The 14,282-nt window shown below is 39.4% G+C and overlaps 1 protein-coding gene across 4 annotated transcripts in view; it reads right to left on the bottom strand.

Annotated features, from left to right (window-relative positions):
• Positions 1-1,895: 1,895 nt before the first annotated feature.
• Positions 1,896-14,282, bottom strand: part of GRID1 (glutamate ionotropic receptor delta type subunit 1) — a 533,775-nt gene continuing 521,388 nt past the window's right edge. For all 4 annotated transcript variants that reach the window (XM_054832728.1, XM_054832731.1, XM_054832729.1 and 1 more), the window contains one exon: positions 1,896-2,586. In XM_054832728.1, coding sequence (XP_054688703.1) covers positions 2,158-2,586 — 429 coding nt within the window. In that variant the 3' untranslated portion in view covers positions 1,896-2,157. The remainder of the gene's footprint in view (positions 2,587-14,282) is intronic.

Genomic DNA, 14,282 nt, shown 5'->3' with positions numbered 1-14,282 from the left:
CTTTACAGATACCTAGGTGTGCATAGTCTTTTTGCGCGGTTATTTCTGCCATAACTAACTGGTGTATTCACAGAAAGTGGAGAAAAAAATCAGGGGGAAGAAATGTATAATTTTTTCCTGTGGCCATAGGTTTGTTAAGATAACGGTAAGAAAAAGTATGACAAAAGAAGAAGGAAAAATATCCCAAGCTTGTGTGGGCCAAGTCTCTAAATAGGATAAATCTAGTCAGCTGACTGGACCATTATTCATTTTTTTAATTAGTTTGAAGCAAACAGTGCAATTTGTGCCAAGCTGCAAAATCTCACCATCTTCACGAGGAACCAGTTTGACAAGAGAGACAAATTAATCCCTGCAAGAGTACTCCTTCTGTAAGCTCACCATCAATATTCCTCATTTAAAAAGCAGTATGCTGAGTATGCTCTTCCATTAGGCTGGTTTTGTATCGCAGTTTGACTTGTCCTCCCTACCATGTAAACTAGAAATGTGAAAATGTAGGGACTTTTATCATCCCATAAATATACCTGTTGCATAATTATGCAAATCAAATTAGGAGCAGTCAATGAAATGTTTATTTATCCAAAACCCTGGCCCAGATTGCCTGCTGACTTTTTTGGGATGTGAATGCATTTTTACCTCTGTTCAAACATAATTTTTCACCTTAATGTAGGCAGTGATTTTGCTGCACCGAGATCTACAGCCTTTTCCAAATAGCACTGTTCTGATAAACTGAAAAAATCCAGCTACAAAGGAAAAACATAACGTAGCTATAGGGATACTTTTGAGAAGACCCTAAATTATGCCAATTCTAAAAGACAGTGGCAGTCCATTTGTAACGGTGGGCGGGGGGAGAAGGTGCGGGCATCAGTTATCCTGGGTATTTGAACTACTATTTGGGAAGGAAACAATGTGTTTTGGGTTTGTTTTGATTTTTTTGTTACATGAAATTGCACTGGTAATATTTGCAGAGCAAGACATTGAATTTGCTATACATGTTGCTCTATCTTTGTCCTCTGATTCGGTTTCACAGACCAAAAAAAAGACATTTTTACAGCCATTTCTACCAAGATTATAGGCATGGCCATTAAAATGTTTCTCTTTACAAAATCAACAGAAGAAAAGCAGAGCTGTGCTTATAGTCGTGAGTTTAGCCTTGTCATTCAGGGATATAACTTCAACAGACAGCATTGCATCCATTATGCAGCAAATTCCTTGAAATCTTAAAGAAAGAGACGGCACCGGAGGGCACAGTGACTGCAACGCCATTATCTCCTGCCCTTAAAGCTCCTCCGTGTCTCACCCCTTTCAGCCATTGGTTCCTCCCCATTTTGAGGCGGGTACACAAGACACAAAAAAAGAGCTGATCAGTTTTTCTTAAAAGCTTTCCCCTTCACCTGAAACCTGTTGTTTATCAAAGCATTGATATATATAATATATACGTCATATATATAATATATATTATATATATATATAACAAAACACAGAAGGTTAAATAAAAAGAGCCACACAGCACAGCAGACATGTAAAAACACAATTCAATAATCCTGTGCTTAAACTTAGAAACTGTGTGGAACTTTAAATTGTTGTTAGAAGGAAAAAGTTCTCTCTTTTTTTCCTGTTTATTGTTTGTTGGATTTTAATTATAATTCACGTTTAAAACATTTGTTACTGCTATGCTAATACCAGCTGTTAAATTCTCCGAGTGAACTGCCATCTTGACTATAAAATAGGGTTCTGGGGAAAGGAGAAATCTGAGCATGGTGAAATTTTCTAGCAAGAAACGGGAATTTTCTTTCACTTAAAGAAAAGAAAAAAAGAGTAAGGGAATAAATGTTGAAATCCATGGAAAAAAATGTATGGCCCTCAGTCCCAGTAACTGGTCTTCTTTGGCACTTGAGAACGATCACAAGTAGTTTGCCTTTTTATTCATATAGAACAAAATTTACAAAGTCATTCATACATTTTTGTTTGTTTTTTTGTTTTGTTTTTTACTGACTTCGAAAATTGGGAATATTCAAAATACACTTTTACCCCACTTCATTCTTTCATTATTTACAAGTATATACATGAAAAATGTAAGAGTTTGTTTTCTTTTTTTTTTTTGTTTCTTTTAAATTTTGTATTAAAAAGCTCTGCTGGTTGTTTTACTGTTTGTTTTCATCATATGGATGTTCCATGCGAGGGCTCCATTGCTTCTGGAATGACTCCCCCCGGCACAGACTGAAATGACATTGGGATCGGGGTTTTCACGGGACTCTGACGAAATAGTCCTCCATTTGGCGACCTGTGTTTACACTGTATGGAGGGCATGGTGGCTGAGCTGCTCAGGGGCAGCGGCAGGTTGCTGCCAGAGGCAGCTGTGAGTGTCCTGCTGGCACCATGACTTGTCTGTTCTGGTAAAAAGGTGGTGACAGAAAGTTGCGTGTTCTGGTATTCGCGTACCGGCTCCAGGGTCTGAGTTGGCTGCATGCCACCAATCTCCAAGGCTGAGATTTCAATGGACGCTGGGGAGATCTGCTTGTGGGCTATGTCTTCATCAATTAAGCTGTTCATGCGTCTGTGGACCTGCTCCAGGTTCACTTCTTTGTCCTAGGGAGGAAGAAACCAGAACAATCAGTCCAAACACAATCTCCAATCCCGTCCGGCCCCACTCCACTTGCTCTGTGTGACGGGAGTCACTGTCCGCTCATTACATCGCTTTGATTTCATCTGTGCCTATGCAAAACCTCAAGGTCTGCCCAACATCTCCAGCTGAGAAACACACGCTGAAGAAAACACCAGCGCAATCTCAGCCTGCAAAAGCCCCTGATGTTGTCAATCTCGTCCTCCTTGGAGGTGAACCAAGGGCTCTGGTTCAGCTAACAGGAGCTGGCACCAGGGACAAGCACATCCCACAAGCCCCTAGCTCACCTTGCACAAGCCCAGAAAAAAAGCATACGGCAGGCAAACAAGGGAGTTGGGACTCCAAATTCCAGCAAGCAGCTCCCCACCTTGAAACCACAAGCCAGCTCACCACTGGCTCATCTAGTTGCAGTGCATTTTCTAAGGAACATGTCGGTAAAACGCTGTGCACAGCCTAGCTGACTCCGGGGTAGTTGCTTCATGTGCCAAAATCTACTGGCCAGGGGTTGTGGTGGTGGGGTTGTGGGGTTCTTCCCAGCAGGAAGCCCTGGGTCACTTACGTGGCACAGACTATAGAGCTACTGGAACAGCACTGTGGGAGCCCTGGGGAGGGGACCACTCATTTCTGTTTTGAACAGTTATGTGACCAACTATAAGCTGTCTGTCCTCTTGACACGTCATCTGGTAAAAGTCTGTCTGTGGTCAGAGCTGGGGAAAGTAACGCTGGTCTTTAGAAAATGCATCACCATCTTCTGAGAACGTGTTGCCTAAGGCTCCCGGAGCAGTCTCTTCAAAGGGCTTTTGGGACCAGTTACTCAATGTGTTTTAGCTTCCATGAGGAAATACGGCAAAAGACATTGTCTTTAAAACCTGAAGAAGCGAAGACCTACAGTGGGCTGTTTATCACCTCAGCATGGCATTCAGGATGCTCAAATTGGAAAGCAACCACCGGGGATGCTGTATGGCTGAATTTTAATAGCTAGCACTGTATTGCCAATAAAAAGGTATTTATTATATCATTTCTCTATATTTCATAAAGCACAGCTATGATCTACAGTTGTAGTTATTTGGTGCAAATGTAACAAACAGCAGACTAGCAGCAAAGCATCTATAAAAGTTCCCTGGTCTGACAGAAACCTGTAATTACACGAGGCAGCCAGCAAGATTCCAGCCTAAGAAGTAGGACTACCTGAAACTTTTGTCTTTGAGTAATCCCTGATTACCCACAGATCAACATGTGCTTAAATGCTGGTTAAACCCAACACCAGCAGTCTTACAGATGCTCTGATTCATGCCCAAAAACTAGGCTCTGGGAAAAGAGAAGTATAAGGTGCCACTGCCACCCACTCCTCATGATCTTTTGCCACCGGTGTTCAGGTGGCGTACAGAGAATTACAATGTTATTCCAGTGGTATCCATGGCTATGCAACTTTGCTTTCACCTGTAAATTGACGAGTCAACCTCAAAGCCCTTGATTCCAGCCAATGTCAACTACAGATTTGCTTCTAACCTTCTGATTTAACACCACTCCTACGTTACTCAAGAACCGTTGGATTTGCAGATCTCTGAATGGATTTGGAAATTAATTAGTGTTACATGATGATGAACCCAAACCTGCATCCTTAGCTTAGGCTAAATCCCTATTGATTTCAACTGCAGTACAATTGTTCAACAATTACGGGGCTGAGCTGCACGTTACACCTCCTTTGCTAATCAGTAGAAAATGAATTCCTATTTCATTTACATCACAAATCCACCAAACTTTCAATGAAGCTCCCAGGAACACGGGGAACATCATCTTCCTCACCAGAGAAACAAACTACTTTTTAAAAAATACTGCTTTTTCAGCCAAATCCTCTACTCAGATAATTTTGAGTTAGAGAAAATCAATGGACAATAATTAAAAATATAAACTTTTGTGACAGAAAGGGACCAGACAATACTTGACCAGATAACCCCTGTATCCGTGTTAAGTCCTTCTTGCCCGTCAGGCTCTTCATTCAATAAGTTAGACAATGCACCAAGCTGACACCACCACCAAGACTCCTTCATAAACTCTGTAGCTAAGTAAATTAAGGATTTGCGGTATAACGGCCAAAGGATTACATGGATTTAATTCCTAATTTTATTTATTTCTATTTCTTGAAGTAAAATTGTGGTCGGGGAGCAAGTGTGAGAAGTATTCTTATCTCCCGATGGGAGTAAGGGCTCGACCTCCAAGGGCAGGTTCCCTTTGCAGAGACGTGCAGCTGCGTACTGCTGTGTCTTCCTCAGCTCCCTACCAATGAAAACTTGCTGCAAAGTTCTGCTTATCCACAAACTTCAGCTACCACCACAATGATGATATCTGTGCCTAAGGAAGCTAACTCCCAGAAGCCCGTTATATAATGCTTCTTTGGGTACCCTGTACTATTCCTTTTCTCAACAATGCTGCTAGCTTTGATTTAGACTCCTAGGCTGGCATTCTAGTCATCTGGGACCCATATTCTTGCTAAGCCCCTACTACAAAATAAGAAAAAAAGTAGAGAACTCAGGTTAGAACTGAGCAAATACTAGAACGAATTTTCCTAAATAAGACTTTGGAGAAATGTTCATGACTCATTTGCATTTTTCTGAGCTTTTGCCTTCTTCAGATCATTTCAAGTGAAAATATACACCAATATTTTATTTGTATTTTTTGATTGCAAGCACATCCTCAGTGCATTCCATCCTGCTTTGCCAAGGGAAGAAATATAATGTGACTGTGATAACTAGCCAGGACAGAGGGAAAGGTAGAGTTTCAGTATTTGCAACATGCAGTCATGAATTGTCTGCAGAGGAAAAAAACATTTGTGAATGAAGTGTGCTCTTCATTTGGAGCATCTGTGCACAAAAGGTCATAAAATTCAAAGGATTAATTAATCCCGGTTATATATTTAGCTTAGCTCTTTTAAGATGTAAACATGAAGAGCCACAGATGGGATGCTCTTCACAGACATCTCCTGGTCCGGACCAGAGGAGTCGTTGAGGTCAACGTCATTTGGAAAGCTTCCCTCTGCTGGCCCAACTGGATTGCCCTCTTTTCTTCTACTAGGCGCAGTCCAGCCCTGGGTCAGCACTCCTCGGAAAATGGGGGATTTGCAGTTGCTTATGTTTCACAATATAAACTTACGTTTCGCTGTGCTAAAGTTTTCGTTATCAAGGAAAAGAAAAACCTAATTCCTGCACGCAGACGTCACATTTCATCTACAACAGAACACTTACGGAGTAAGTAGAGAAATAAATGCCTGGGATTTTTTTTAAGAGGTAGGGGTGGGGATTTCATTTGCCTACTTCTTTTTTCAGCATTAAGGCCAGCAACTTTCTGGCCTTATTAAGATCAGAGAAAACTTTTTAAAGGCTTCCAAGAGCCTAGAAGTTCACATTATTCCTTCTTTTTGTTGTTAAAATAGAATGTTTGTAAAGGTTAAGGAAAACAACTCTGTCTCTGAGAAATAATAAAACCACATTTTTAAAGGTTCTTCCCTTTTTCTTTGTCTTATTAGATGAAGAGCAGCTAAATAACTAAATGTCACACTTCGTATGAAACTATCCTAATGCTGAATGAATGATTTTTCAAATGCTTTAAAAAAACCCAAACACACTAAGATAAAAATTAGAAACCTTTGAAAAGATTAGTTTGTCATTACACACGAGAAGACTGCCTTGAATCCCAAGATTTCCAGAACAAAGGTTTTGGGATAGCTTTATTTGACAAGCCAAGCTTTCAGAATTTGTAAATTCTGTAAACCTCATCTTTCTTTTCCTTTATTGTTCTCCTGGAAAATTCCGTAGCAAAACACATGTTACTAAAAAGCAACAAGATATATAGAGTAAAAGGGTTAAATGGTAATAAAGCCAGAAAAAACAAATGTTAAAAGTTATGATGTTTTGCTCCCTTGTCAGCTCAGTGTTCTCCTTTATTTTTAGTTCTATAATTCTTATTAAATATGAGCAATTTCTTATAATTTTCAAGCACTTAGGTTGCATTTTTTTTTATTTCCTGAGGCTTTGTCACCTTAATTGTGAAATGGTAATGTAGCATTGCAAAAGATTTTCAAGCTTTCTGATGCTGTATTATGCTCTATTTTTGCATTTCTCTATGACAAAATTAATGAATTAATAAATTCCTATCGATTAATAAATTGAAGCTTGGAGCCAGGGAATCGGCACCAGAGCTGGCAGCTGGGTGGAAAGAACAGGAGCCACAGTGGAGGTCGGTGTGCCGGTTTTCTAGCAGAGAGACTCCCCTTACCCAACGGAGAGCCCCGCGGGGAAGGCTCGCCACTGCTCTTCACAAAGGCTTCTGCCTTCAGCTCCACTCAGCTCCAGTTAAGCCTCTTCAGGAGCTGAACGAACGAGCTCCAAACTTAATACTTCAGCGTCTGAGACAGACACGTTGCCAAAGGTTTCTCCTCTTTCTTTTTTGTACTTAATATGCAAAACTTACTTCATATTACAAATATGTCGCATCTCAGATGCTTCCTGTCAATTCACCTTCACTTTTCATATATAGCTACTTTGGATAAATGTATACACTTCTGTTGCCAGAAGGAGATCAAATATTTTTCCTTTGCTACCTTCATAATTCTGTTTTCAATATTAATGTTGTACTCCAAATAGATCAGTTGAAGAAATTAATCAGTGAAAGGAAGAAAAAATATCACGCGTAAGGAAAATGAATTATAAACACAGGCTTATCCTCCTCAAGCTTAAGAAAAACAGCTAACCAAACACTGCTTCTGGTCAGGAAATTATCTTATTCATAAATACCAATTTAAATGTCATTCTTCCCCAATGAGTTTGAGTTCTGGAAGAGCGAATGAAGGGCACGTTTCCGATATGTCCCACGCACTTGATCGTGAGCGACGGGTTCAATGGCCTATGACCGACAGCAGGAGCACACCGTGGCAACCCTTGGCGTGGATTTAAAGGATGCTCACCAGAATTATCCGGGAATGGCTAACCCTGCATGACCACGCCTGCAAGAAACTACAGCTCCCTTTCACAGGACTAAACAAATTCAGCCTTGTCACATGGAGAGAAATTATGGCAAGATATAAATGCAGACGGGATGATTTACAGAGTAATCAATATTTTCTTTTAGCTTATTTTCTGTGACTTTTGACAGTGGGCTCTAATAAAAGCATATGGGCAGCCAGACTGAAAGAATATGAAACTACTTGGGAGGCTGGGAGTCAGTTAACATTATCAAATTTGAGAGACATCTCATCGAGTGTTGGAAAGGACCTACTGGCTGATGTTTTCATGAAATTGCCTACATCATTCTAAACACAATTAACTCAAAGGTAATACTGTTTAGCTGCCAGCCTTGCAACGCTTGGGATCTTCTAAAGGGAAGATTTTTGAGAAAAATATTTTTATTAAAGACAGTAATGTGGCCTCGTGTTCTTACCCGTGATTTCTCTGATCTTATCACAAAGTTCAAGAGAAGCCACTTGAAGAGATAAAAACGTTACAAGCTGATGAAGCAGTTTCAGTAAGGCCAAAAAGGGAGACAAATACCCAAAATAGGAAGGTTGAACATCTGCACAGATTTGATGCTAAAACTATGCCAAAACTGTGATAAGTTATGTCTGCATCCCACACATGCAAATAAAACCACACTAGACTAGAGGAGATTAAAAAGACTGATGGTCTTGACCCTAAATATCACATACTAAAAATTGAGAAACATAGCAAATATGGGCAGACAGCCACATACACTGAGGGACTATCATGAATGCGTCGATACCTCCCGGTCAGATGCTGGTAACTCTGCCAAGTATTAAAAGCCTGTTAATGCACTTCTTAATAAGCCTCAGGGTATATGCAGAAAATAATGCTTTTGAAGTATTATAGTCTTAACCATCAATCATGGTGCATTTCTGTTTTGTTTGTTTGTTCGTTTCTGTCTTGGGTGACAACATGAAGGATTATCCTTTGGTGAGAGAATGAAACCAAGACATAAATGTTAATATTAAATTTTCATTCTGTGAAAAAACTATTTAAAAAAATATGGCAATTTTGTGATTAGGACCAGGGTTCAAAATTTGAGTCAAGCCCCAGCCTCAGACAGACCTTTCCTCTTCTGACCTTGACCAGGTTACATGCCAGTCCCTCTACCATCCGTATAAAATGCCTCCTAACCCACAGACGTATGTTAAAAAATACAAGTATGAGCGGTCGTGAGACACAGATGATGGAAGGCATGCGTGTACCCAGCTAGGCAGAAAGGAAGTCTCTGAGGCACTTCCATGCACAGACATACTGCATAACTGAAAAACAAACCAGAGAAATAAAAGTGAAACAGCGAGGTGTCCATGCTCAGGTAGCCACAGGCTATTCTCTTCTTAGCTCGGCATCAAAACCCACAGCTCCACCCAGCTACCAGCTTCTGTCCGTGGGGATTCAGGCATCACGGATTCAAACATTTCACTTGTTAAGGAGAAATGAAGCAGCAGCAGCTCTGCACATGTACATTTGTTTAAAATTATTTTGAAATTCTTTATTCACCCAGGGTCATTATCATTACTTTCAGCTGCAGCCACTGCATATGTAAAGCTGTAATTTTAATTTATTCCAGGAGGCTCTGACAGAGTGGCAAAACCAGACATAATTGGCTTGCTCAAGAAGAAAAAGCGGTGATGATATATATAATAGATGTACTGCAAAACAATGACAAGACGGTATGGTGTTATATTAATACAAATAATGCCTTTTTAATACGACTCAGTTTGCAACATTCATTATTCTAGAGATTCTGCAGTCGACAATGCAGCAAAATGCAGACAGACGTGTAAACAGATGCAGCGATGATGTATGTTTGCTGTCATTAATTTAACACAGGCAAGTGACCTAGTCAAATAGCACTTAATGTTACATAAAATTTGCTGAGTGGTTTCTGAGTGTACTCTGCTAGCTGCTGGTTTGACCGTAACGGTATCTTATTAAAAATAAGTACAGATGCACCTCAAGAGTCTACTTGAAAAACTACTTTTATAAATAGGCCCAACTCTGCAATCAAGCTTGTGCTCTTATAAGTGGAAACTATACCATGTATTTTAAATTAGCAATTAACTAAGATATCATCTATAAAACAGCTGTTCAAAGAATGCACTGGGACTGACATCAGTTGAGGTCCAGCAGATTGTTATCCAATTGAAAGGATAAAAGAAATGAAAGAGTTTTGCAATATATTAATCTAATTCAATGTGTAATCATCTTCAAAGAAACCAAACTTCACAACACATTGTGTACAAGAGGCCACCTTATTCACTAGGAGATGCTCTCCTTCACCAGAGAGCAGAAATTCTTTTATGAAAAGACAGTAAGATTCTTTTCCCTTCTAAGTAAACCTGAAAAAAAGTGAGAAATAACAGAACACTGCAAATATGATGTTAATATGACAAAAAATTCTTTCAAATGCATTGCCAAAGTTTACTCCCACCTACCCACAGCCAAAAAATACCTGTAATTGGTCAAACTATTACCAAAAACCTAGAGACCAATGAATTAACAGTGACTTGCTACAGAATTGCTACAGGTAGCAAGGAGCATCATGAAGCAGTCCTTACCTGCCCACACTCACACTGCCCCCCTTACCCAGTTTGGATTGATCTAACCTGAAATCACATCTAGTCAGGGATCAAATTCTGAAGACGGCTGTGACCGTCCCATAGTCTGTGCCTGCAAGCCTCTCCAGAAATGCACTGGACAATCAGCTCCCCACCAGGCCCCTGAGGCTGCTGATGCGCACCAATTCAAACCAGCTAAAAATCTGCCTTTGGTTTACTTTTTCTCTTCAACTGCACCCGCATGCTGCAGCACCGTGTCAGTAAATATGCAGGACACAGTACTAACGGGACAAGCATCGCATATCAGGGGACAGCAGGTAGCCCCACAGTCTCTTGCAGTGATCTGCTCCCACATTCATCGCAATCCATTAACTAAGTGCAATCACTGAGAAACACTGGCTAGTCCTCGCAACCAACAGCAGACTCAAACCTGCAAGGCAAGAGGCCGTGATAGCATCCTCATTGGTTACTCAATAGGAAAGGGGACATTTAGCCTCGTGCTGAGGTATTCCAAGCTTTCAAATCCTTACCAACCTCGGTTCACAAGCATTAGAAGCTGGTAACTCAACTACAAAGAAAATGAGTGACTTGTTCACGTTATACAGATGTTTCCACAGTTTTCACGAGGTTAAAAATCAACAGGATAGTAAGAGAATGCAAAGAAACATTTGTCAACACGAGCAGCAAAATGCAGTACGAATGAGTGCTGGTTGATGAGCATGCCAATGTCTGCAAAGGAACTCTTTTAGGAGAAAGGAGAGCTTGCACATGGGGAAACCTTCACTGTGCACACACTGCGTATATTATAGTTACAGGCATTTCCAACAACACGAAGGTTAGGTTCAAGGGGACTTCCCAGGAGAGGTAAAGATGAGGAGAAAACTAGCAAGGATTCGTCTGTGCAGGCATTTTCAACAACAAACCAATTATCTGTATGTTTATTATAAATTCTCACCATGCTTCTGAGGCCCAACCTCACATCATTGGCCATCTCCACATCGAAAGGGAAAGGAAGACGTGGGGAGAAAAAACAGGATCAAGACAGTGAGGCTAAAAATGTAATTCATATTTCACTCTTTTTAGCAAATATATACTTATTACTTCTTACTCTTCTGGTTTGAAACAGCAAATTCTAAGCACTGCAACCAAAGAGGATGGCCCTGAAGAGGGTGGTGGCTTCAGAATTCAACTACATCTAGACTGATCCTGTGAAGTGACAGGTTATTCTTTTACAAAGTAAAGATTAAATTCAACAAGGTTCTGTTCCAAAACTCACTAAAAATTAATGCATTCTTTACATTGCTTTACACAGTTTTTAAATCCCAAATTATTATCTAGTCCATCAGGGATGTAATTTTTCACTCTGTTGAGCCTAAAGTAAAGCAATGCTACCCTTTAACACTCTGATTCACTCTACTGGAGCATCAGGCGCAACAGATTCCTCTGTCATCACCCTTCTTCACCATTCCAGCCTAGCCAAATCCAAATTTCAAAAGTTCCCATTTTTTCCTATTATGCCAGGAGTACAAGAGAGAGCTGGCACAGGAGACAGGAGTTGCTTCTACAACCTGTTTGATGCCCAGCAGTAGTTGCCTTGCAAAGCCTCTCCTCTCCACTCCACCTATGCGAAAGCGTCAGAAAACTCTTACTCCTGACTATTAGCCACAAATATTTTAATGAAAAACTGAATTTTGAGAAGGTTTCTGCACCCCCATTCAGGGCTATATGTTGGAAACTGCCCAACCTCTTATTGTGACATGAGAAAAGACATGTCCAGCCAAATCATTAACAGCTCAGCATAATAAACATCTGGCCACCAGTTTCCAAAAAGAGAATTCTTGGATACTGAATACTTCTGAAGAAATAGTACTTGTTATGCTGAGTAAGTCCAAGCAGGTCTTTTCTACTTATGTACTTATAAATACGGTTCTGAACTTATGGAAAATCATAACCAAACCATCAAGTTTTTTTTTAAATATATATGAAGTTTTCCCACAATATTAGTACTTGTGATTCCTTAGTATTTTGCTAATATTGAGCACAGGTTATTTCAGGTATTATAAAATTATTTAAATTCAACAGAAAATAATTTATAAATTGCTTAATATTATTGTACAGTAAGTTCAATCTTCAGCAAATCACTTCACTGTACACATAACTTCCAGTTTATGCTTTACACATGGTGGTTTCAAGGAAACTCAAGTTTGATCCTATACCATGAAAACGAATGGAAGTGTTCTGGTGACTGGGTGAGATAAGGATCGAACTCTTAATTTTACATACATGTTTCAATGCTTAGGGGGATCAAGGCCTAAGACATTTTACAAACCACAAAAATGTAAAAAAATATTGAGAAAAGTCATATTTGATGATTTTTATTTTAAACTTTTACTGATTTTGTTATTACTGAACATTCAATACTGCCTTCGAAAAGTCAAATTTAAAATACCACTGTAGGCTGATACACAAAACATTAGCTCTGTAAACATTGTGTGAAGAATCTAAACGAATCTGACACATTAAGGCTCCAATTCAGTAAATTACATAAGCTCATGCCAAGCACATCAGTAGCCACAGAAGTTCTCTGGGACAGGTGATGTAAGCAAGTACTTAAATTCATTACCAAACTGGAACTTTAAACAGGTTGCTTCTTTCCGACTTCCCTGAATGGCAACACTCATGTTTTAAGCTTATTTATGTCCAGCATTCCCCCGCACCCCAAGGTTCATGCTGAGGAAATCCAGATTATATCTCTAAGAAACCCATTAGCAGGGTTTTCTTAGATGACTGAGAGAAAAATTAAACCAAACACAAAAATCCCTTCCTTGCAGCTAGGGAAATACGCTGGAACCAAACTTGAATGCTTCAATACTGCTTTGGGTAGCAGAAACCTGGGCCCGGTGTCATTAATCACAGGGATGACATGTCACTCTTAAATCCATTACAGCCTTGACCTAAATCTATGGAGATCAATAGCAAGAGTTGACTGATTTCATTGGATTCTGGATGAGCACACTGTCTATGACCAGCTATTACAGAATATCTGCTTCACTGTTAGGGACCTCTAAGGAGAAAATCTTATTTCTTCACTCATGTAAAAAGCCAACACTGAGTTAGTTATGATGCCCTTCCAGGTATTATCAGTTTCTGTAGAAGGCAATTTATGTATTGTATCCTTCTTTTTTTTTTTTTCTTTTCTTCCTTTAACTGATTCTACCAGCTTATACTTTATCATCAAGCAACATCAAACTTTGCATTCTGAGATGACTGATTCCTAACACTGTTTTGCTGATTTAAAAATGCTAGTTAAATGAAGCTTCTCAGCTTATTATATTCAAAGCTAGTTTGAAACTGAATTTCTAGATGGCATTAAAATGCATTATTTTGCCAGTGTTTGCATTATTTATTTTCCCCAAAAAACTTTATTTATTCTTAGAAAAGTAGAATACAATACAGTGGTACAAACAAATGATCATTTATATGCAACTGAGCAAAAAATGTACAAAGATTTCAGATATGTCATAAAAATACAGAAAAAATAATTTAAAATAAAAACAAGATAAAATATAGAGGACATGCAATGAAGGGAAAATAAAATATCCGTTTGATGATCTCACATTTCCTTTCACTCTCAAAAGGAACCATCCTGGTGGAAATCAAATTGTCAAATAAAAAGATAACACCACAAAGGAGACAAGGTAAATGAAGTGACAAACAAAAAGACAAGGAAAGTGAAAACAATGGTGAAAGCATAAGACTCTTTAATAATCAAAAACAACACGGCTGACACCATGCTGAAGGTATGGAAGCCTCGACTGCAATGGAATAATATCTGGTTGGAGAACTGAAGTGAGATGAATAGGGTGCAAACCACAATTCTTAGCAGTGACAAATTTTGATCCATTGGACTCGTATCTGCTAGCTCATATTTCCACTTCTAAGGTACGCTGGGTCTCATAGTCTTCTAACATCAGAGAAGAGCCCTAGTGGGTAACTTTCATGACTGCTAAAGCTGGAAATACGGATTTTTGAGGTAGGCTGGAATTTGCATATCATCAAACATGGAAA

Source organism: Grus americana, chromosome 7 (assembly GCF_028858705.1).
Source record: "Grus americana isolate bGruAme1 chromosome 7, bGruAme1.mat, whole genome shotgun sequence".
NCBI lineage: Eukaryota > Metazoa > Chordata > Aves > Gruiformes > Gruidae > Grus > Grus americana.
The sequence above is the reverse complement of the archived record's forward strand: the minus strand, read 5'-3'. Positions and strand labels throughout refer to the sequence as shown.